The sequence below is a fragment of the Lepisosteus oculatus genome, chromosome 9 (genome assembly GCF_040954835.1).
Source record: "Lepisosteus oculatus isolate fLepOcu1 chromosome 9, fLepOcu1.hap2, whole genome shotgun sequence".
In the NCBI taxonomy this organism is placed as follows: Eukaryota; Metazoa; Chordata; class Actinopteri; order Semionotiformes; family Lepisosteidae; genus Lepisosteus; species Lepisosteus oculatus.
In genome coordinates, this window is record NC_090704.1 from 10,906,556 (window position 1) to 10,931,886 (window position 25,331).

Consider the following 25,331-nt stretch of genomic DNA (forward strand, 5'->3'; position numbering starts at 1 on the left):
AAGATACTCACAAGAGAGAGGTTTAAAATAAGTAACTGAACACATGGGGCCTCAAAATGGGACTTTCACTAATATGTATGATACACAGGCATGTTCTTTGTTGCTGGTTGTAAATGCTTTCCAAAGCAAGGAAACCTTAAAAAAGAAACTGGTATTTCTAATTTAATTTCAATACAGTACATCATGTAGGCTGTTTCCTCTCTTTTCAACAGCAAATATGTGACATCTGTTACTGCCCTGTCGATATACCATTTACCATTTTAGAAATGCGTGTTCCTCTAACATTTAAGTGATTAGGGATAACCAATATCTTAAGCTGTGAAATTCAGTTGATCACACTGGAAATCCCTATATAACAAGGAAGACAAGGAAGAAGAGATAATTCTTTAGCAAAATCAGCATGAGCTAAACCTATTTGTACCATTTCTGCAAACCAGCTATGAGCCAAATTATTAAGGTTATTGCTATATTTCAGAGTTAATACTCCCAGGTTTGCCAAATTTTAATTAGTGTATCTGGCTTCAACTAATATTTCCTATTTTCAAGATGAACTTTTTGTCCGAGAGAAAGGTAACGTTAAATGGAGAAACAAGAACAACTTCTTATACTTCTTATAAGTACCTTTAACTTATAATTAACATATACTTTCCATGGAACAAGTAATATGTTTATTCCATGCTGAAAAAAAGAAGAAATAGAACACAACGTTTCGGCCGTGGAGCCTTCTTCAGGTGTGGATTATTCATCCACTTTCCATAATGGATGAATAATCCTGTGGATTGCACAATCCATTTCCTATATAGACAACATTTCTGTCAGAGTCAGACACAAAGTGTCTCCTCAAAACTATGAGGCTATTACCTTTCCGACTTTGGTTATAACAGTAGCATTAACTTACAAACACCTTAATGAAACTATGTCCAGTATATACATAGCTGACTACTGTATGTTAATTTAGTCTGTGGACTAAATGTATTGGTTGACAGTTTGTCAAAATGCTACACTACCAAACTCATCAATTCTGAGTGCTGTATATTGATTTTAAAGCAGAAAATAGGACTGGCATCGTAATTAAAAGTAAGCTTTCTGACCCCTGTTACAATATCCCATAGCATTCTACTAGCATATCATTTAGAAAAACAAATCCTTTCTGTGCATTGCCCTGCTCTAACAGTGCTCCTTATGCAACAGCAATCTAGATCTCTGTGACCCAGTTTTTCTGAAGACATTTTCTTTGTTCTTAAATATTGAAGGAAATGTTCTCAAAATTCTCACAGTAAAGAGATAATTTGTGATCCATATAATTGAAGAAAAACTTGTGTGAATGGTTTACGAGGTGGTTCTCAATAGTACTCTTACTGCTGTGGCTTCCATATGACCTAGTTTGATTTGTTTTCGCTTTTTTCACCTGGCACTATAATGTTACAGATGTACTAGTACTTCCTCTTCAGGAAGGATTTGATTTTTTTTAAATGGGAGTTTTTAATAGTTTGACAATAACCTTAACTATGACAAAAAAGTAAAGCATTTTATTATACTTTTGTTGCTTTTTATTAAATATTAGAAAGTGCCATAAAGAAATTTGCTTCTAGGGTAACACGCACTAGATCCACACAAAACTTATCATTTTTGTCCTGATGGATATAAATATGAATATATTAATATAAAGCCAACAAGTCTGTTTTCTACCATAAAACTTATCTCTCTTTTAAAGATTCATTTCAAGACTCTCGCAAGAATAGTTTCTTCTGTTTAATTATGAATGGGGAATTCTTGAGAAGTGCTCTCGATATATTTGAGTGGTGGAGATATGCTCCACAGAGCACAGGCCACTTAATGCTCTCCATTTGCTTCAAATTCAAAGAGTTATTCTTAAATCTACCAATATTTTATTTTAGTTTGTTTAGTATGTAAACCAACACAGCCCACTGACTGTGATGCGTGTGTTTATACAGTATAAACTTCCACAACACATTGTATGTTATTATTAAAGTAATTAATACTGGGTCAATTATAAAAAAAAAATGCTTCCTTATTAGGTCAGTGTTACACAGTAAAACCAAAGCTTATACATCTTAACTTTATAAGCAACTATCTCTTCTCTTACAGCAGAGTTTATTTCATTCCATAATCATATTACTCTATTATACTACATCCTAGACCTGTTCTGGCCTTTAAGTAATGACATTGCCACTGCAGAGAGGAAGCACTGGTCCTGCTTTAAATAGCATGAATATACTGCAGTTCACTAGTGTGTCTAATTAGCTAATGGATCATCTGAAGCCAACAAACAGATGGCAATAAACTGCAAAGCACTCCCACTGAATAAGATACCTAAGATGAAAAAGATCTACAACAGTTCAACAGATGTATAGTGTATGTGCAGACATTTGTGTAGAGATCATGTTATATACTTTAAAGCACACATCCTTCACAGTACAGATGTTTGCCATAAACAACTCTATTTCTATCTTCTTTAATCTGCTGCACGTTATTTAATGCAAAAGGCCACATGTGACCTAATAAGCAAAATGGTAAAGTATAAATCTAAAATGATTTATGATAATATACAGATACTGTATACAGTGCCTTGCAAAAGTGTTGTGCAGTTTTCACATTGTGTTGATTTTAAAGCTTGACACCTTGAAATGGCAATTAATGTAAACAACCTACTCTACACATTCAAGGCAAAAAATGAAAGAAGTAGACAGATTGTTATGAAAGCAAAAAGGAAAAGTCATGATTACAAAAGTATTCCACGTTATGCTACACCCTAACCTTTGCTCTGACAAACCTAAATTTTAATGGTACAAAATGACTTTAAAGAGCTCTGTGTGAGCTCTCTCCCTGTGTGCAAAAAAACTAGTTCCCGTGACTGATGCACAGATTCGAAGTTTACATAAAATATGTGTTACTGCACACTTGTGGCAAAAGGTTCTGTGGTCCGATGAGACAAAATTGCCACAAACCCAACAAAGTGTATCACTCAGTGAACACCATCCATACTGTCAAACAATGTGGTGGCAACACAGTTATGGGGATCCTTCTCGTTAGCAGGGATGGGAAAGCATGCAGGATTGAAGGAAAAATGGACAGAGCAAAGTACACTCCACGATTCATGGAATTTTTAAAACTGTTTTGAAAATTCACCTTTCTGCAGGATAAAGGCCAAATCTACAGTGGAGTGTCTTTTGAATAAGAAATAGAATGCCTTTTACAATCTGGCAAAAAGTATGGGCAATAAGTGTACGTAACCAGTGTGCAAAGTTGGTAGATACTTATCAAAAAAGACAAACAGATGTAATTAGTATCAAAAAAAGTTCACAGGTTTAATTACTTTTCCTCTTTAGTTTTTGCTTTAATTTATTTTAGCTTAACTTACCCTTAAAGATCTTAAACATTTTGGATTTGAATAAAATGTTAAGTGGACGTATCAGTTTGTAATTTTACAAAATGGGACACCATAGGTGCCTAGCATGAATCTGCCTTTCCTGTGTGTGCTCTGGGGCTATTTTATGTTTTTAGAAGTATTCTCGTTTCCTTACAGTGCTTTTATTCTTCTCATGCACAGCTTCGTGGATGTAGTTCACACCTCTTTAGTGTTAATCAAGAGAATGACACTTCTGAAATATCGGATCTTCATTCATTAGAAAATAGGTCAAACAGGTTTTTTGTGTGTATATATTCTAAGATGGTGTCTCATTCAAATCTAACAGCAAAACAAAATTTCAAGAAATCTGCCTGAGAATAGTCTTTTACATACAGTACTCATTAGAAAAGAAAAGAGTACAGAAAGAAAAGAGTATAGGATCAATCACTATAGAATTTACACTCTTATGCTGTATTTGAAAATTTGATAATTTTGATAATAAGATCATTTAATAATTTTGGTGTTTTGTATGTGGAATATTTGTTAAAATATATCTACAGCTACTTTATCCATTACTTCCTGCACAGTAAATTGCATCTGATAAGCTGACAAAATTAACATCAAATCAGTAACATAAAAACCAAGGTTTTTAATTTTGTTGTTACAGCCATTAGCAGCACATTATACAGTATAATTCAGGCAAATACAATTCTTAGAAATACTAGTTAGAAGTATTCTATACCATTGAAAAACAGGGGAAATGAAAGCACAACTCATTGCCTGTTCTTTAATTCCAAAAGTAATCAGCTCCCATTATAAATATCTGGATATATCATAATACTATTTGTTCATATCATGCATTTGTTTGGTTATATTTTTGTTTATTTAATTAAATAACACCTGGTATTTTATCCCATCAAGATAACTGAGCAATTCCTGTACTTTAGTAAATTTAAAGTGCAAGCTGCCTTAAATTCATATTCTACAAATTGGAATGTTGTGATGTTTTTTCTGATGGTTTCACTATTGATATTCAAAGTAAAACATCCTCAGTTAGACTTTAATGAAGCTTTTTTTACCTTCTTTTAATCTTTTAACACACAGAGTGTAACGTACAGCTGTAAAATGTTTCACCACAAACTTAGCCACAATCGTATCTAAAGGTAAAACATAAATACTGTCAATACAAAACATTTTCAACATTTTTTATTAGATTTTTTTTAAGCCATATGTTATACTGAGTATTAGTTCCAGACACTCAGTATGACACAAGGCAAGCATTTAAGCTTTGAATACATTTAGTTTTTAACGTGTATTATGACAATATCAACCAAGATTTATTGCAATGACCAAAAACACACCCTGTGCACAATCCCAAACCAACTACCATAATAAAAAAATAAATTTGCCAGTTTTTAGATGGAAGCTATTCCATGTCAATTTGACAGTCATAAAAGTAAAATATCATCCTTCTCTGTCACTTTGAAATGTAGAAAACCTTTTCCCTATAAAGTAGTAATTCTATAACATCATATGGAAAGGTGTGTACTATTTTGTCTATGTAAATCGGTCTTTGGTAAAAAAAAGGAAGTCAAAACTATATTAACTAGGATCTTTCTTCAGAAGAGATGTGGCAAGAAACCAAATATACACATATTAAGGCTTGTACTGTATGTTTCAATGGTATCTTGCACTGAATTAATTTTCAACATGAAGCATGATGTGGTAGAGTGTAATTAAGCTGACCTTCTAGTATAAGTAAAAGAGCACTTTTGAAAATTGGAAAATTGTAATGCCATAGGGTGTGCCCAGATGCATGATCCTTAGATTTGATGCTTAATAGCAGCCCTGTTGTTGATTTGGGACAGGCCTTATCAGATGGAGTTCTGTCTATCCTACTTTAATACTCTCACTGTTTATGTTTAGACTACCACCAGGAAAGAAGTGATTGAAAATATAGAGCACATACAGTAATATGATTATATACATTACATACATTTGCAAACATGAGCAGTAGTAAACTGAATGAAAGACAATACTCATTGCTCATGTTTTAAATGTACGTATTTCATACATTTATGTATACATTTTTTAAGTATACATTTTCTACATTTACCAAAATAAATGAAGAACCAGTTTCAGATGGGCATCCCTAGAAATGTTTCGAAATAATGTTTCGAAATTATTCTTCCTGTAATTGGGATGTATCACTGTCACATGTACATGAAGGGATGTACAAAAATAACCGTTTCCTGAAAAAAAAATTTTTTTATATAGTTACATGAAACCTTTTGCTGACCTAAACCGCTTCTCACAGAATGAAAGAACACTTTTAACTTTTGTATACAGTATATTCTGTCAGTAAAATATGCATTTATCAGACCATCTTGCGTTAAAAAGAAAAAAAAACAGTATTATGAAAATCAAAATTTTCTGTAGTGCAAATTAGGAAACCGTTTTATGCATCAACCATGCCAGTAGACTTTCCAGGATTAACTCAGACAAGAAATGTATACTGAATGGCCAATACACTGCAATAAATAAATGGGCATAAGAGATAAAGTGAGCAGCATTCTTCAGCGTCTTTTAAAATCAGCACACACTACTTCATACTATTATTCACTTTCTATCATGACTTACTTTCATTTAAAAGTAATTCAGTCCCTTGCATGGCTATCTTTATTAGCATAGTCTGGAAGATATTGCTATGAGTACACTGAGCTATGAAACCAGTTTGAACACATGGTTGTCTTTTTAAGAGTTTTGAGTTTTTGAGAGTAGCAGCATTTTGAAAATGAGTAAAATCACCCATCCTTCCTTTTTCTAATCCCTTCATCCAGTTCGTGGTTGTGCGGGAGCTGGAACTTATCCTGATAAGTAACAGGGGCAAGGGAGGATATACCCTGGACTGGATGCAAGTCCATCACAGGGCACACACGGGCACAGACACACTCACACCATGGTCAGTTTTCCCAGAAGCCAATTGATCTACCAGTATGTTTATGAACTGTGGGAGACACCAGAGAGCACAGAGAACACCCATGTGAACAGAGGGAGAACGTATAAACTCTACACGGACAGCACCCCAGGTTTGGATTTGAACTCAGGGCCCCAGCGCTGTGAGGCAGCAATGCGAACTATTGTGCCACCACACCACCCCTTAGGATGCATATGAAATTTTGAGGATGAAAATCTTTCCAAAAAACATTACACAATATGATTTGTATTTACAGAGCCCTCCAAAATTAATGGGACAGCGTAGTCAAAATGTGTTTTGATTTACTATCAAGCAAGTGATATTTCTAGACAGCCGTGAAGTACAAAATAATACACATTTTGCTTTAGGAAAGTATGCGGATGCATTTGAACATATTACAACAAAAGCATACTTGTGTTCAACCCAGTGATTTTGAGTTACCTTGAATACATTTTGTAATTAAATACATTTTCACAGTCGGTATTTAGGTACATACTGTATCTATCTCAATGAAGTATATGACTCATTGAAAAATTGTGCGTTCTCACTTGATTTGCTACATCCACTTCAAGGTGGTTTCCTATTCTTGAAGTATTTTAACTTAAAATATTTTCTTCTGCATGGTCATGCATAAAATGCAAGCTCAGACAGACTTATATCTAGAAACCGACTTGTCTCGTCTATGATTTTCCACTTTTTTCCCCTGATGAACTCACTGACAGAACTGTCATATGTTTTTGGACTGGTGAAGAGCCACCCAAAAACTATGCAAGCAGTTTCTTCTACATAAGTAGACATGTTTCTGTAAACTTAACAAAATAACTTATTCGGCTGCTGCCATCATTAGTTTCATCAGTAAAGATGAATGAACAAGTTCATTTCTTGCATTCTCAGGCCATGCTTCACAACTAAATTTCCTTTCTTCCTCCACACATTAACCTTTCCTTCATTTTAAGGTGACAAGGTTCTTGGTCTCCTCTGTCCATAAAACTTTGTTCCAAAACTCTCTGGGTTCAACTGGTAGTTTTGCACAAGGTCTGAAGAATGGTGAAGTTAATGTAATGGCTGGACATGGAGATGTTCTCAAGGCCACAAATACAACAAACTGTAAATCAAAAATCTGTTTTCTCTTTGCTGGTGCAGTACTTGAGAAGGCACTGCATTAAGTGCTTTTCATTCCAGACAATCCTGAAGTGCTTTAAATGTAGACCCGCTACACACACAACATCTCAAGTAGAGAAGTGAGAAATTGCTTCAACATCTGAAATAAGGGAGAAATGTAAGTAGGTCACATCCTGCAAAGTTGGAGTGGAATTAAGCCAGAATAATGTGGTTAACGCTTCTACTCTGACAAACAATTCCATTGTATCTTTCATGACCATGCAGGCAGGACCTCCGTTTAACTTCTCATCCGTAGAATGGCACCTCTTACAGTGTCCTCAAATACCAGGTCCAGAGGGACCATATTATTAATAATAATGCATAATAAATAATTATTAATAAAAGTTTAGCCAGAAATAATTGCTAAAAAATATAATATTATCATAGTATAAAAATTCAAAATATTGCTGCTGTTGTTGTTGTTGTTGTTGTTGTTGTTGTTTTCATTTTCATAATCAACTTAAATGGTGTCATTTCTTTTGAGAGACATGGTTTCAACAGTGTCCAGAGAATAATAATTAAAAACTGGCCTCGGGTAAAACAGACATCTTACATTTAAAAACATCCTATTGTGCAAAAGTATTTTTCTTTAAACAGTCATTTAGGGAAGCTTTTTCTGCCATCAAATGCAAGACAACAATAGGTAGATTTTAAGAGATTCTAGTAATGCATTTTGTCACGCTTGTTGAAATCCTTTACATTTTTGTGAGGGCTGCATAAATCTAGAAACTGTTAGTGCTATCACAGCTCTGGACAATTTAACAGGAAAATGGCATATTTTGTGTGTTCACAGACATCTTGGAAGATCCATTATCTATCGTTTACTCAGTTGGAATAAACAGACAGCAATGAGTTTGTGAAGTAAAGTTCTTTGGAACTAGTGATTTTATATTTGAAAAATGCGTGAAGTCAACTTTTAAGGTGCTACAATATGCACAGAAACAGTGACCTGTGGAGGGGTTGTCAAACTGAAAAGCACAGCATTGAGTAATGTACACTTTCCAATGGACATTGACTTTTTGACTTTTTCTCCAGTGTTTTTGGTCTAAGCTTCTCTAAGCACGGCAGCAATGAGTATTTTGGTTAACACTTGATTACAAGATGTGAGCGTATTTTTAAACGCAATCTCATCTGCTGCAAATTCATCTGTAGCCCACACAATTGAAAGTTGCCACATTTATTTTCAGATTCTGCCTCCACATGTGTCTCCATTCTCTGGTGCATCACACACAGACAACTCAAATGCTTGTGCACAGCCTTGGGAAGCTTCCACCACGTGACCCCTTTGTCTTTTTTTAATTTAAATGTGTACTTGCTGACATGTACAGTACCATACAGTCCAGTTGGAAATCAAAGCTCTGCGTATGCTCGTGTATCTCAACATTAGTTTAGTCATTTGTCCATTACTTTTTCAATAATTGAGCCCCTGAGAATTGTTGAAAATATGTTTATTTACTATGATACATGGACATTTGTAGATAAACTGTCAGTGGTGCTGCTTTACTATAAAATGAAAAACAGGACCGTGACTAACACACTGTAAGTATGAAGCCATCTTGTTTGGCTGCAGGAAGCCAAACCCATCAATACCCTAATGTTGCCTTTTCTTGAAGGATCCCAGAAAGGTCACCAGAAAGACACAGGCCTGTTGAGAGCAGGCCTGCTCCAGATTGAGACAACAGGGCAGCAGAGCAAAAAAAATAAAAGCCACTGCAGCAGCCAGCATTACTCTGAGCAATGCCTTGCTGCCTCTATGTACAAAGCACCACCACAGAAACACTTGAAAGCAGCATTGACCACTATGCTTAATAACTGTGGTTAGGATCAAACAATGTTAGAGCAATATGTACTGTAGTGTTCTGTCCTACTTAAAATGCATTTCTTATATGGAGAGGTGTTGGAGGGTACAGTTTGTTTGCCTTATATAGCAAAATCTGTTAACAGTTCTCTGCATGCTGTAATGTGAACTCATTTAAAAAGAGTGAAGATATAACACCTTGCAAATGGACAATGATAACCCTCTACTGTGTTCCGTAGGAGTTACAGTAGAGCAAAGCTACAGAAATATTAAATTGTCTGCAGAGACAAATCTTTAAAAGACTGTATCCATATAATATTACTGCCCTACGCAATGCTTGGGACAGGAAGGGAATAATTAGTAAATTATAGTGATACAATCTAGCGCACTGAAACTGATTATTTGAAACTTACAAAGATACATCTAACACCAACTTCTCCAAAGTATTAACTCCTTCAGCTCCAGTTTAAAATTGTGCTACTCATTTTCTGTTTTCATAAACACTCCAGCTCAATTTTCAAAATGACCGTGTACATTTTTAAATTGTTGCTGTTTGGCGATCGAACGTGTTGGTCATTGAGCGTTCTGGAGGTGTTTCGAACAAACAGCTCGCAGTTTGAAAACCAAAGTGTTATAAAAGGAACCAACTGCAGCCTCTCAGCCCAGGGTTGTTACAGGAAATATGAGTAAGTGCATTACACAAGTTTCAGAAATGTAATGCAAGGGGTCAGAAGGAACAGGAAAGGGAAGCAAACTGCTTTTTCCAAGCTCATTGTGGCCAAATCCTGATCTGCTGAGGCAAGTGAAGCATACATTGTTCTTAGTTTCATGTACACTTGATATGTAGTACACAACAAAGGCATATTCTACAAACCTTTAACAGGAGAATGAAGCAGAGTGAAATGCAAAGTGATATATGTGAATGCCTTTCGGTAGGCATAAGACAAACACATTCAAAATAAGAAATGTCTGATTAATATCTTACATTCACAAATATACTGATAGCCATAAAAATGACACAACACCATAGCTTTAAGGCTAAAAAGCAGACTTAAATGTAGGATCCAGATCCTGTAATGAAATAATTGACAATATGACAGAACTGGATGCCAAATCAAGTTCACCCTTTCTTTTATGTATTGATAATGGTTATCAAGACCATTCAGGACATTCCAAATCTATTTTCCAAAACCATTGTCTAAGCAATTCAGCTGAAGATGGTTTTCCTTATATCTTCATTATATCTTCATATAATCATATAATTATATGTAATTCAGTTACATATAAGCACCTTAAAAGTTGACTTCACTCATGTTTCAAATATAAAATCACTAGTTCCAAAGAAGATATAAGGTATAATGAAGATATTATGAAAACCATCTTATATGAAGATATAATGTACCCTGATTACTTGGAGTACGGGGTTAAAGGGAGAACACGGAGATGGGCATTGCATACTGTATAATGCAACTCGTAACACAGTGTGATTGCACACATGGTAGACAGCATCATATGAGCAAACTTCTCTAAATCACATACAACCCACCCCCAGAAAATCAGTTCTATGTAGTTTTGTTTCTTCTTTCAATGATCCAAAAAGTTGCAGTTCTATTTCTATCTTGTGCAAAGACATCTCTTCTGTCACTGGTTGAGACCTGTACTCCAAAGAGTTTGGCGCAAAGCACCGTCACAATTAGCCTGATTTGTATACTGTATAACCAAGCCCACCCCTATCCTGTCACTTATGTGCTACAGTATATAGTAAAGATGCTTAAAAGATATAAGTAATCCTTTATTTACTAATTAAATAGCAATTAAAATAATAATAAGGTAATGAAAATAACATTGATCAACTAAAAGAAACAACAGTAATCACAAATTTATAATTATCAGCTAAAATGAACAACAATGCATCCCTCTTTAGCGTGTAGCGGCTGCCTGCACTTTCTCTGCCTCTGTCATGAGCGTGCCCCTCTGAAATGAAATAGGCGATAAGACCGTCAGTGAGCCTGTAAAGTCATCTGCAGCTTGTCATTCCCCACACCACCAACACAGAATCTGCAGCGTTCGTTACAATACAAAAACAAGACCATGCTGAGATACAGATGCTGGGTAGGGGGTACATGGATAGAGGAAAGGGAGGGGATCTCTCACTGTCTATATTAGTCTCACAAACCTAGTCTGTTGCGCCGCTAATTTCACAGTTGGGTTTAACAGCCTGGCTTGGTTTTATCCTGTCCTGCTCTTTTTTCAACCAAGACCCCATCAGCCCGAGCTAATTGCAAAGAAGCAAATTCACGAATGTTAAGTTCGCAAGTGTCAAGACCCTACTGTTTGAGCGAATGTTTGAGAGAATGGAGGAAGCTGCATTTTTACTGGTGAACTGAATTATATATGCTTACTAAATGTTTGAATTGTGCATAAAGAAAAACTGGTACTACTTTCATACAGTAGGTACTAGTACCTGATAAGAAAAAAATTAAATACCCAAGAACAATAAAATATAAAAGCAATAGTGTGAAGAATGCTGTGGGCTGAAAGACCTTGATTTACATGGCATTTCAAGAATACACACATTTCAATGCTAATTATCACATTTTCTCTTACATCCTGAGAAGAGACTTTATCTTCAGGTAAGGGAAAACACTTGCATATGTGTGAAAGTGACACTAACATGTGTTTTACTTTGCAAAGTCTTCTTTGTTAAAAAATGTTACTCTGGTATGCTTTGATAACCACAATGAGTAAAGCATGGTAACATCACCGCAATATATAGAAATTTAAGGTAGAGCTTCATGCAAACCATTGGGAAAACATGCAAATAAAAATAGATGTCTTCTAAGAGTATGGGGAATACATTTTTAAGGGGTAACTGTAAATGTATGAAGTATGACATTAATTTAAAAAGGCTAAATAATTAAGGGGAAATACTTTATGCTTGAAAAAAATGCATGAAAACAGTGCAATTGTTTGTTTTTTTTTTACTGCTTAGTCATTGCTGTTTTTGCCTGTAAAAAGACATGATGCACGAGATCATTTTAACCTCTATCCTTTTGCTTTTGTAATTTTCTGCACCACCGCGGATGTGACACCATAAGAAATCCTAAGAACATCCTCCTGGAGTACAACCATTGTCCTGATGCAGAGGTAGCATTTATCCTTGAACTATCTTTCATCTGTCATTTATTATAAGGTATCCTAACAATAAAGGGTGAATCAAATCCATCCACCAAACCAGAGTTCTGAAAAGCACAATTCAGCAACAGACACCAGAAAGGAAATATTGATCATCCCTTTACTAACTGTATTATATTTAACAATGGAAGTTAATTGGTCGGACAGATGTTTCCCAATTTAACTCTGTATGAAGCATCGTGGCTCCTTCACAGCTGACTGATCTCACAGGTTCTGCTGGGGTCTACACAAAAAAGTAACTTGTCTGTATAACATGGTTAGTGAGGCACTACCAGAATGTCAATACTCTTGAATTTTGTAACACAACAGTCCTCCCCTATCGAACAGTGAATAAGCGAAGACATTATTGAATCAGATTACCTTGTTTCAGAATTAGCTTAGTAGTACAAAGATAAGCCAGTAGAGTTTTGGAGCAAAGTTTTACGGATAGATGATACCAAGATATACCAAAGTGATATAAAGGTTAAAGCATAGAGAAAGAAGGGAACTACAGATATGAATAACATGAATAACCTCATTTGTGAAGCATAGTGAAGGAAATGTCGTGGCCTGGACATGCATGGCCACCTCTGTTACTGGCTCAGTTGTCTTTAATGGAGTTAAATAATTCGTAATCACTCCTGATGTCATTTCCTCTCCTAAAACACTATAAATACCATACGTGATCCCCTTCTCCTTTCAGTACACTTTATTCTTGGATGTTGTTATTCCTAGTGAAATGGTGATAAAAACTAATGATGTCAGCAGCGGAATGAATTCTGATGTTTATAGAAATATTTATTTTGTTGATGTAGAAGAAAATGCATCCATACTTATTGGGTGCCGCTTCACCATGAAGCATGAAAATGACCCAGAACATATTGCTACCAAGGAGTTCATCGGGGGGAAAAGTAGAAAAACTTAAAACGGCCAAGACAATTTCCAATTTCAATCCAGCTGAGCTTGAATTTTACCTGCTGAAGAAAGTCAGAACACCACCAAGAGCACAAAGCGTCTGTAGCGTCTGAAGAAAGTAAACACAATGTTTCAGCTGTGGAGCCTTCTTCAGGTGTGAGAGAATACACCTGTATTTAATAATAAAATACAGGGAACATAGCAGATGCATAGTTCTCAAGAATAGACTTCTCTCCGTCTGTAATTAATCAAAGGTTCATGCCTGCAATACATACGTCCCAAACTGGTCTCCAACCACGCAACTTGTTCAAAATGTAATTTTTTTAACTATAAATCAGGCACTTTTCTTGAAATGCCTTTCCCCTTCACACTTGTTTCTTTCCCCTTCGTACTTGTTTTCGGTTTACGAGCCATATTGATTGACGGCGATGCTGCACGATAAAGAACGCACCAGCATGCTATAGGCTCTGTAACTAGTTTCCAAAGCGTAGCTCAGGTGTGTGCCAGACCAGATGTGAAATTGTGAAATTTCCTGCATTATTTAAGTTTGATTTTTAGTATCATACCTTTAAATGGCTTGATATATACTTAAGAAAAGTATAGATGGGGAGTGGGTATGATATCCGTTTCCCAGCTAAATCAGTGTAAAATAACTGTCTCCTTTCTTTTCTTAGATCAGTATTTGACTTGAGTATTTGACAACAATTAAAAATGATGACAGCACCGTGAAATTTCTTCCAAAGGTCCCATCTGGTGTTATTGGCTGCAATTAAATTTTGCTGTTATAGATAAAATTGGTTTTACCTAACTAAACGAAGATTTCAAACGAGGAGGTAATTTTACCTTTCTGCAATGCAAAGGTTTTGAATGTAAAGTAATACTTACAACTGAAGTAATATCATGATGGAAAATTACCAGGCTAAAGGCTTAGAAGTGTCAGCTTGATCTTTGCAAAGGAATTCCTTTGTCCTTCTTCATGCAGCTTTGAAGTTTGTGTTAAAAATGTACAAATAAACTTTCTAACCACCCCTTAGAAGCATAAAGGAAAAGCTAAACCTTAAAACCTAAAACTTCATATTAAATTTTACTTATTTACAACAGGAAAGCAACAATTCTATTTCCACTTTTATACATAAAGCTGGTATTATTGAAGAAATATAGTAGAAGCTTTTGCATATTTACATAATTCTTTGAATTTTCAAACGTACTGCTGTTTGTTTATAAATTTTACAATTACATTTCTAATTATGATAAGCAGTAGGTTTCCTTTTTAAAATTATGGGAGTTCAAGATATTCGGTCTCCTTGCTAATGTCATGCTAATTCAAAGCAAACCTTTTTAATGATGGAAAAACAGCCATAGCAATAATAAATATAATATTACAGTTAAGTACAGATATAAAACACAAAAGAGATTCTTAAGAAAGTATTAAATCATTAAATCTACAGAACGATTGCATTTTTTTTAAAAGATTGCATTTTTATAATGAATGACAAAATGGAAAAAACCCCTATCGTATAAATGAAAGTACACTTTAAACATTATGATGGCTAGCCAATAAGGTTTTGATTTAAGACCCAATCAGCTAATTTAAATGTATTTCATCAACTGATCATCTAGCAAGAGGCCTACATGCATACAATAAAATCGATACTATTATTCAACGCAGGATTTCATATTGCTCTTGCTGCTTAGAAATAAATGAGACGGTAAGACTTACTGTATGTTTCTTGGAAAAACAACTACAAAGGTATTATTACAAAATAATACATGCTCTAAACAATCTGTTTCAATTTATGTTGTCAGATTTTCTATTGTTATGCCCCCCAAAAAATGGAATACAAAGACAACCGAAAGTCTTTATTTATAAATCATATTTTTAGGCAATTTAAACAATATAACTGCCAAATTGTGGTTTCCACTTAAAAAATTACAAATCAAACATCAAATGCTAAATACATGTTTTCATTTAAACATACAAACCTGTAAGATATTAAGCATTTCAAAGTCAATATAAGAAAATGTTTGGTTCATTATATTTTTATAACTTTCTTAAAGTGTTCTAAAAGCTGAATTGTTTTTTAATATGATCTACATGGTACAAAAACGCATTTAAGCACATGTGGCAAACGATAATCAAATAAGACTGTACATTAAAATCCGAAAAGCAACAGGATTGATTGAATTTTATAAAGAGCACTCCCATCACAGCATTTTAACATATCTTATTACATGATGTAAAGGAAGGTTCCCAGAATTTAGCAAAATCTCTAAGTGTGGTATAGTGGGGCTGGTGAGAGCCATACAGATTACCATGCTATTGATTACAGATGACCTTGGGAAAGCAGAATGCAGCAGCTGGCAGAGAGAGAGAGAAAGTAATACTGCAGCATTTCTAAAATAGCGGAAAAAAAACACTCAAAAAGGCTGTTTAGGCAAGCAAAAGTACTGCACTGAAAACTATAGTAATTAAAAATTAAAAAAAAAACTTAATGAATAGCTGCACCAGCATTTATTTTGCCCTATATTTCAAATTCCTCCAAAAGTATGTATTGTCTAATTGGAAAACAAAGCAGAGATGAAACCACAAGTTTCATACATCTGATTGTGATGTATGTTTTGTTTATTCCTGAGCTAAATTTCTCACATCAAAAACAATAAAGCCAACAGTATTTCCAACTATACGGTTTAATCATAAGCTTCCCTTCAGACAGCCAGAGGAGACAAGTGAGCTATACAGAAGTCGTTTTTGTGGCTCAATGACAATCTACAACCTACAGCTGAGGACATCATTGATCGGTACATGTGCTAGTGTTGTTGTCCTTAGCCAGACAGACTGCTTTAATTTACAAGTCACACAGGCTCTCTCAGCACAATATGCATTCCCTCCTAAGAACTGCCCCCATTTAGTATTTGCCTGACCCACTTCCTGATTGAGGCAGTATGTGTCACAATAAACTATCAACCAAACTGGACACACACAGAGCAAAAAGCCTGGTCATGCAATATATAGCATCCATTTTTAATTAAAGCTCACATGGGACTTCATTAAAACTGTCAGCAGGCTACGAGAGTCATAAATGTTTTTCTACAGCAAAGTGTGGACAGGGACCTAAACGGTCAACAGAAAAAGAAAACAATCGCAAAGGTGTAAAATTACTTAAAATAATTCTTCAGGAATTAAAAGATTTTCTTAAATAAGGAGAAAATTAATGATAATATCTATGAAAAATGCTTAAATAGAGTATCACTAAAATGCAGTAGTGAGTTTAAGAAAAAATATATTTATTAGAATATTCAACCACACCTACAGTACTGTAAATAACTTTTTATAATTTTACCATTTAATCAAATAACCAGAACTGCCAAGCCAAAATAAAACATATACAATTTTGCAAGTGCAAGCAATTTCCCTGCAATGCATTTAGGCAAAGATCACATTTTTGGAAATCATATTAATGAATCGTATGCTTACCTTTGCAAAATCCCGAACATCAAACAGGTCGAAGGCCTCAAACAATTCGCTTTTCTTCATAGAAAATATTTCACAGCATGCTGTTAGGAATGTCCTGATATTCTTCAAGCACAGAAACTAGAAAAAAACATCATACTCTCAGTGTATCTTATCAGCATTGAATACATTTTTTTTTCATTGTCAAAAGATATACAATGAAAGCAAATCTAACATAATAAACACTATCGGACTTACTCATGGAGCTGGTAGGGCCCCAGGTCACTGAAGGGGCATGGGTGATTCACATAATCTTGGCACTGTGTGCCATTTTAAGAAAAGCAGAGATTGTTACTATTTTTTTTGTGCACTCTCAGAATTCTATATTTACCTTTGTTAATTTATATTTAAATTTACTTGTCTTGTCAGTTGTTAAATTTTATACTGGTGTAATTGTTTATTCACTGCTGTTTTATCACATCAGTTGGTTTGTACCGTAAAATGTTAATAAATATTGAAAGTACTGAAAGTATGTGCTAAGGACATTTTAAGCAGATTCGGTTGTGTTCTGAAATTGTATTCTACAACAAAAATATACAGGTTTGCCCTCTCATTCTTTTTTTGACCTCATACATTCTATTCCAAATGGCTCCCAACACCATAGAACAGATTATGTTCTGTAGATATACCTAGGATTGGTTAATAAGGTTCATTTTTCTACACTGGAGATTTACATAGTAATTATGAAGCATGTACCAATATCTAATCCACCAATATCTAATCACGGCTTGCAACAGAAATAACACTGTAATACACTAAGCAGCTGAACATATTAAATAAAAGCAAACATCTTAGCTTCAACTCACTAACTCCAGGGAAGGCTTTATAACAGCTTTATTGACATCAAGATACATTAGGAGGTCATTTTTACCTTTCCTAAGAAGTCACATTTTGTTGAGAAATACAAATGCAAGAACAACACAGACAATGCTCATAAACCGTACACAATAAGCCTAATTCATAATTCAGGATTCTGAAAAAAAACTCATCAAAGTTCCCTTAGTACTCAATGAAACACATTACTTGAAATGCAAATACACTTTACGGACTAATACATTTTTAATCAGGTAATTAATAAAATCTGTTTAACCTTTGTGAAGAAATCAATTTATGTAGCAATGCATATTCTGCATAAATATGGAATAACTGAGCACCAGCATATAGAACACTATTACTACTGAATGCAATTTATTGCTGTACTGCTAAGACTATATTTGCAGATGTTTGGCAGTGTTTTTGATGCTACACAGTATATTTATTAGAATGTTCTGTTACTTTTTATTATGAGAATTCATAGGTTATTATTTAATTACACTTATTTTCTTATTAATGTAAATGAAATCACAGAAGCGTAATTGTGTATACTACTATGCAGTTACATTTTCCAAACTATATTAGTTTAAAATATGAGCATTGTACACATACTGTACCAAATCTCTGAAAGCAATAATCTTAGTTGCTCACCTCCTATCAGAAGCTATTCATAATCTCAGCCATGATAAACCCCAGAAACCTTAATCAATCTAAGAAGACCAGTTCTAATTGCTGACAACTGTTATAACATTTTCAGAAGTATCTAGATTTCTGGTGATCTTTATTACGAGCTCAACAAAACAGTGCAAGGCACTCGAGAGCAGTTCAAGAGGAAGTTGGGTAAGGAAAAGCACAGAAAATCTCAAGACCTGGCATATAGATTTTATCTGTATATACTGTAAATATATAAGGCCCAACCAAAAGACATTGAACTTTTTCGTTATGTTGTTTTAGAGAATATTTCTGTGGCTGAAGCTGAGTTATTCAGTATTTAAATTATAACACAGAAGGTCACAGAAAACTGATGGTTCATCTGTAATGATTAATAAAATAATACCAATAGTATTTTAGAACGCAAAATTAGTAAAGACCTTTGTGGGAGGATTAACAATAATAACTACAAATTTTGGCTTTTGTCTCTAGATATTAGCAATAAGGGTTAACTAACCCATGTTACTTTTTTGGAAAATATGAAAATATCATAGGGCAGCATGGTGGTGCTGTGGTTAGCACCCTGGATTCAATTCTGGACCTGGGGTGTTTTCTGCCCGGAGTTTGTATGTTCTCTCTATGTCCGTGTGAGTTCCAGTTTTGTCCTACAGTCCAGAGACATACTAGCATAGCGGAGCCAGTTCGGATACAGTGATGTCACCATCCTCCCTGCGCGTAGCAGGGACCTCAGCTGCCTGGACTAGGGGAGGTCTCCTTTAGCTCATATGGCTGGTTCCCTGTTGCGTTACCCCAGAGACCTGGGTTCGCGCCCCAGGTGTTGCGGAACAAAACGTGTGGCAGAGGGCACAAGCCTGGGCAGAACTGCGACGGTCACACTAGTACATTAAACTGTGGGAAAACTGGCCTTAGTGTGAGTGTGTCTATGTTTGTATCTGTCGGACCTGCTGTAGACTAATGTCCAGGCTGTACCCTCCAGCCTTGATGAACTCTGCTATTCCAGGGTCATCATCATTGTCCACAGAGTAGCGACAGAGAGGAAAATAAAGTTTTCAATAAAACAAGAATGAAACATAAGGCACAGAAACTGTCAAATATATTCTTACAGTATTATGCATTCCATCTTATCAAAAAAGCTGATCTTGCAGACATCCCAGAGTATGTGCAATTCCACAAGGGTTCATTATCTGAAGGAAACGGGCCTTTTACGTTCAAAGCTACTAAATTGCAGTGGTGCACCACTGCAAATGGCACAGTCAGTTACTGCTTGTACCAAGGCTACAGAGTATTTCAATATGATATTTTATGAATTAGGAATCATATATTTTCAAAAAAGGAAGTGACTTCTTTCCAGTTATTGTGTCAATTGTACTGATGCCTTTTTACAAGAAACACCTACAAGTGATTGCTTTTCCACACGAGGATATGATGTAATACCCTATTTATAAACCTGTAGGAGATTCCACAAAATCATTTAATGACTCAGCTCTGATTAAGCTCTGTTTTTATTTATACAAATAACTGCTTAGAATTCTTGAATTCAGGATAAAAGTGATGAATCTATACTAGGTCTTCTGTTTATCCTTCAATTTTATCCTCACAGCTCTTCACTTGAGAGAACTCCTCCACTGAGCCAGTTACTTTCTCCCTCCTCCACAACTGTAAGCTGTGGACGATTTATAGAGATGTCGAAATCTTGTTGTATTTTGGGCTCCAAAGACCAGAGCTGGCCAAACCTTTGGCACAGTTGTTCAGTAAAAGGTTTTAGATAAAATTATTCATTTTGAAAACATAATCAATAGCACTGTAAGACCAAAGGTCACATTTGACAGACACCATCTGTCAATCAAAAGAAGACAATTCAGTGTACCTCTGCACTGTCACATTACATAATCATTATAATAGCCAGTGGAGTGATTTCTTTTAACTTTTCATGAGTAGATATAGTACATTCTATTTAACGGATATACCTGTGAAATTGCGTGGTCTAATAAATAAGCTAACAACAAATAATTTACAGCTCAAATACTGTTCCCAAACATATCACAGGCGCGGTGGAAAACATCCAAACATTTACATAAAATTGAATATGGTGTCTGATGGATGAGCATGTTGTATAGACTACATGGAATAAATTGGCAAAGGCCATCGACATAGAAAAATCTGATTGTGAACCAGACAAATGCAGAATTATTCAACAGTGGAATGGGACACACAACACAGTCTCTTTAGTTCATCTTTTACCATCAGTGTTGGTATTGGCAGTTGACAAATGTTTAAATTGAAAAATTATATCTGTCTTCTTTTTTATTGCCCTATCGCATATATCTAATATTCTGTCGACAACTTTCTGTGAATATAAAATCACCATCTTCCTGAATGCAACCTTTCATCCTCATTATTGATATTATGTAATTAAAGGCAAGACTATTGGATAGGCACAGACAGACCTACATAAATTATGTGCCAAATACAAGTGGTCCTTTGCATTAGCTACTCAATTGCTAGTTGAAAATGCTGTCTGTTAGTGATACAAATTCATTGTCAATAAAAGAAAATAATGCTTAATAAATGTCTGGAACGCCTCCAGCCTCTGAGCAGTTTTCTACAACTATATACAAATACAAAATGGGATATATTTTAGAAGTAAGCTTGCCACGAGAGTGTAAGTTTATTCCAACTCTTAAATTAAATTCTATACATTTTAATATAAAAATATTTTAATTGCTCCCATCAACATATAAGGTTAAAAGACCAACAACATAAAAAATCAGTATGTCATCACTCTACATTAAAGCACTCACATAGATAGGTAACAGACTGAATACATTTTTTTATTATTTTATACCTGTCTAAAGTGTAGTGTGTTCGTCTTAACTATACAATGGAAAAAAAAAACGTTTGGCATTGGTAGAAAAAAACTCGTGAAACATTGAGAAATCATACAAGAATACAGTCTGAAAATAATTGGGAAAAACAGAGAAAACCTACAGCACAGCACATCTGAGTAAGAAAAACAAGGTCATATGTTTACAGAGAAATTGATTAAACTGTACCCAACTGAACTGACACTATCCAGCTGCATTCAAATAATCTCTGTTTTACTGATATTCAATGGCAAAGCTGCCCCAAAGAGCACTCTGCCAAGCACTTAAAGCTAAATGTAAAAATTCCTAGACCAGTCTAATTCACTCGGTATTGACATATCCATGATTCACACTTATAAATCAATATGCTATGCCTAACTGATAATAAATGTAGGGATCACAGAAGTAATCTATATCGAAGCTTTTAAAAGAAGCTAACTTTTAGAAAAATAGTTTATCATTGTTTTTCTTAGATTTTTTTCATTCAAATATTTAGAGTATATAGAGTAGCATGATGCTATCGGTGACATTTTTGATCACTTTCAGCTTCGGGGAATAATATGTACAAGAGGAGAAATTAGAATTAAAATATCCATGTTTAATTTCATAGTATAGAATTATCAAATAATCACCTTAACATAAAGTACTTTTATTCTGCACTAGTACAGAGTGTATAATCAAATGCATACACTCGAGCTCTGACTCCTTTTCATTATGATTTATACAGGGAGCAACAGATCCGCAACATGTCATTCTGAGATATTAATATCACTGGTAAAAGACACTGTGTAGACTTGAAGATGACTATTTGTTAATTGGACGTCACAGGAACAAATCAAATAAATTCTCTAGCTGAGTAAAACCATGGAACCTGTACTATAAAACTGACCACATTCTTCTGGAATTGGGCACAGTTTACAGTAGTAAAATCCTCACATTACCATGCAAATACAGTAACTCCTGGCACTGATTGAGTATTGCCAATAAGCGAAGTGTCAATCTTTGGGTAGCACTGTAAACACTCGCATGTCATTCTGGTTTTACTATGTAAGAAAAAGCACTTGGGTTACCTACAATTTACAGTGCAGAATCTCTTTGAAGTAAAAATGAAGGTACTACTTCTTGAAGAAAAAGAACACTTTTTTTAAAACGCATTCATTCGAAAATTAAAAACTCAAATACCTACATGTTGATGACAAAATGTTCCAAGAGTGGAAAAACAATAGAAGCATCCAGAAAATGTATGGGTGTCTTTGACTGAACAGAATGACACTGTTCAAAAGTTTCGGACAATCAAACAGAGTAAGCAAAAGCACAAGCCCTATCCCGTTAGGTAAGAAATACACTTTTTCACTGTTGCGAATGGAAAATGTATCTTTCGTGTGGATGATAATTGGCAAAATGGTGGGCACTAATAGTGGCTGCTGTAATCCAACACTTTACTTCTGTGCTCATACAATATTTAAGGGAATTCAACACTTTTTCACAAATGGGATTATTTAATTACAGCATACAGTATAGGCCTGGTATAGGCATAAGATACGTCTGGACGAGATCCTTGGATTAAGTAGCTACTAAAAAAAACAAATGAGCTAGATGGGTCAAATTGTCCTTTCTTATTTGTTAGCATTCTAAGTCCAAGCCACATTTTACAGCACAGGAGAATGTATAAGTTTCGGAGCAATTATAATCTTTCTGCGTGCCTTGCAATTCAGTGTGAAATAAAACCTGTTTTTTAAGAGCTGTTGTGATGGTAGAAGACAAAAATGTATTAATAAATTACATGTGTTAACCGTATCAATAATGTATTAAAACTTTTGACTTCTATGGTTTCTTCTATAGCAATCCTACTGGGTGCTCTCAGTGGCAAATAGCTGTAGCTCCTATCTCTCCTCCCCCCTGCTTGTTTCTGAAAAAGTGGTTTGAATTAATTATAATAATTCTCACCAGGGCTTAAACAGAAATTCAAAAACAGGTCACATAATACATGTAATGTGCTAGCACTGAATGAAAGGCCTTGTGCAAAAAATGATAGAGAAAGCTTGCTGTAGTTTTACACAGAACTATACAAAGCACTGCCCATTTAATTTCAGGACTCTAAGGTACATTGTTTTTTCAATGCACAATTGAAAGCTATTTTAAGTAAAGCTTGCTCCAGTGCTTCAGGGAAAATATATTTGCTGTTCTCTGGGTATACAGTACTTTAGAAGTCTATACCCCTATCCCTTCCCCAGCTTCAATGCAGTAAAAAATCAAATGAACTGGAAAGAAAGGAATATGGGACAACAATTTCCAGACAAAGCCAAAATAATTTAACCAAGTGCAAAATGCAAAGGGAAAAAGAGGAGAAAAAATGTATTTTTAAATCGCATAGATTGTTCATAGTGTACAAATTGTATTATCCATCCATCCATTTATTTTAGAAACTGCTTTATCCAGCAGAGTCAGCCTGGCAAGAAACAACAAGGCAGGATACACCCTGGATGGGACACTAGTTCATCGCAGGGCACACAGAAACAAGAAAACCAGGGACAAGAAAAACACTGTCAGAAAAAGTTTGTACTGTTTGAAAAGTACTGTCAGTTTGTAAATGTTGGATGATTTAACAACACTATCCTTCAAGTAGATTTATAAGATGATGATAAAGAAAAAAATATTCCCAAATCAAATGAATGTTGTGTAAAAAGGCTCCGTCCTACTGCTGCCCAATTCCATGAGTTACCCAGTCATGTCGTAGAACCATGACTGAGTCTTAAATCAATCAGCTACAAAATACAAAAGGGGCTAGATGGATTGACGAATCCCTTGGTTTTGTAATCTTTCTTTTCTTCTCATGTCAGTACTGGCATGGGACACTTAAGGAAAACATAAGTTGCTGCTTTTGGTGGTCTAGTAGGTGTCACTCTTCCCAGTGGAGATTCATTTCCAAACCAATACTCGAGTATGATGATGATGATGGATAACACATTTAACTGAAGTCATTCCAGATCCTAATGCAACATTCCATGGCATTGTTCAAAACAGTAGAACATGTGTTAACCCCACTGTACTGCTAAAATTCCACTCTCAGCTTGTCCAGAGGCTGGGCTGCTAAAAGTCCCCCATAATGCAACTGCTGAAGCAATTTCTCACTTCTGTACCTGATGTACTGTGTAGCTGAGCTGCCAGCACATAACAACTGCCATGTGTCACCCAAGCAGGTGACATACTTTAGCAGTGAATGAAGTGGACCCCCCCTAAATGTAAATCGGTTTGTGATCAAACACTATACTGTATAAATGCAATTAATATTTATACATTGTATGTACATTATTAATCGCAGAATATAGGTAGCGCTTCAGAAATGTCCATTCTCAAAAATAGTAACAGCATAACACATTTCTCTCCCATTCCATTAGCAAGTATTAGCAATTGGACTACATCCTCACTACAGCACTCAATATTAAATTTTGAAAATGAGTTGATTATCGTGACTCTGGACTGTCATGCAAATATTCAGCATTATTCTTCCCCATCCTACAGCAAATTATTGCACACAGTAAAAGTGAATTTATAAACATGAAATAAAAATTCTGCTACAAATTGTATGCACCATATTCAAAATGAAAAATGGTTGATTTGAGTACATTACATATTGGGTTCATATTGAGTCCTGTCTTCCTAGTTTCAGTCCCAGTTGTGGTTTTCAGCTTCAATTAGAATAATATTTTCTCACATAAAATTAATTTTAATTAGAATTGCTTTCATTATAATTAGAACCAAAGTTACAGAGCCTGTCCATATAGTTCTTATATAGTGTATATAGTTCATATAGGGACATTCTACTTCTAGTGCATATATACAGAAGTCTAGCATGTAATATAGGATTTATATTAAATTCGTAAAAAGTACTTTGCTCAAATATAAGCACCAAAACAGACTTAGGAATGCAAAAACATAAAAGTAATACATTGCTTCATGCTTAGACTACACACTGACCACATTGCTCTCGCTTTATATGGGATTGTTAATTTTAAGATATTTTAACAGATGGCTGACATCAAAAGGGGAGAGATTTGTAGATAAATCCCCTAACA

General features: G+C 34.9%; 2 protein-coding genes across 3 annotated transcripts in view; one reads left to right on the plus strand and one right to left on the minus strand.

The window, feature by feature from the left end:
- selenoj (selenoprotein J) overlaps positions 1-25,331 on the plus strand; it is a 277,040-nt gene that overhangs the window by 226,206 nt on the left and 25,503 nt on the right. The window lies entirely within an intron of this gene.
- Positions 1-25,331, minus strand: part of LOC102685871 (guanine nucleotide exchange factor VAV3) — a 78,187-nt gene that overhangs the window by 46,293 nt on the left and 6,563 nt on the right. For both annotated transcript variants that reach the window (XM_069194127.1, XM_069194126.1), the window contains exon 2: positions 16,871-16,987. In XM_069194127.1, coding sequence (XP_069050228.1) covers positions 16,871-16,987 — 117 coding nt within the window. The remainder of the gene's footprint in view (positions 1-16,870; positions 16,988-25,331) is intronic.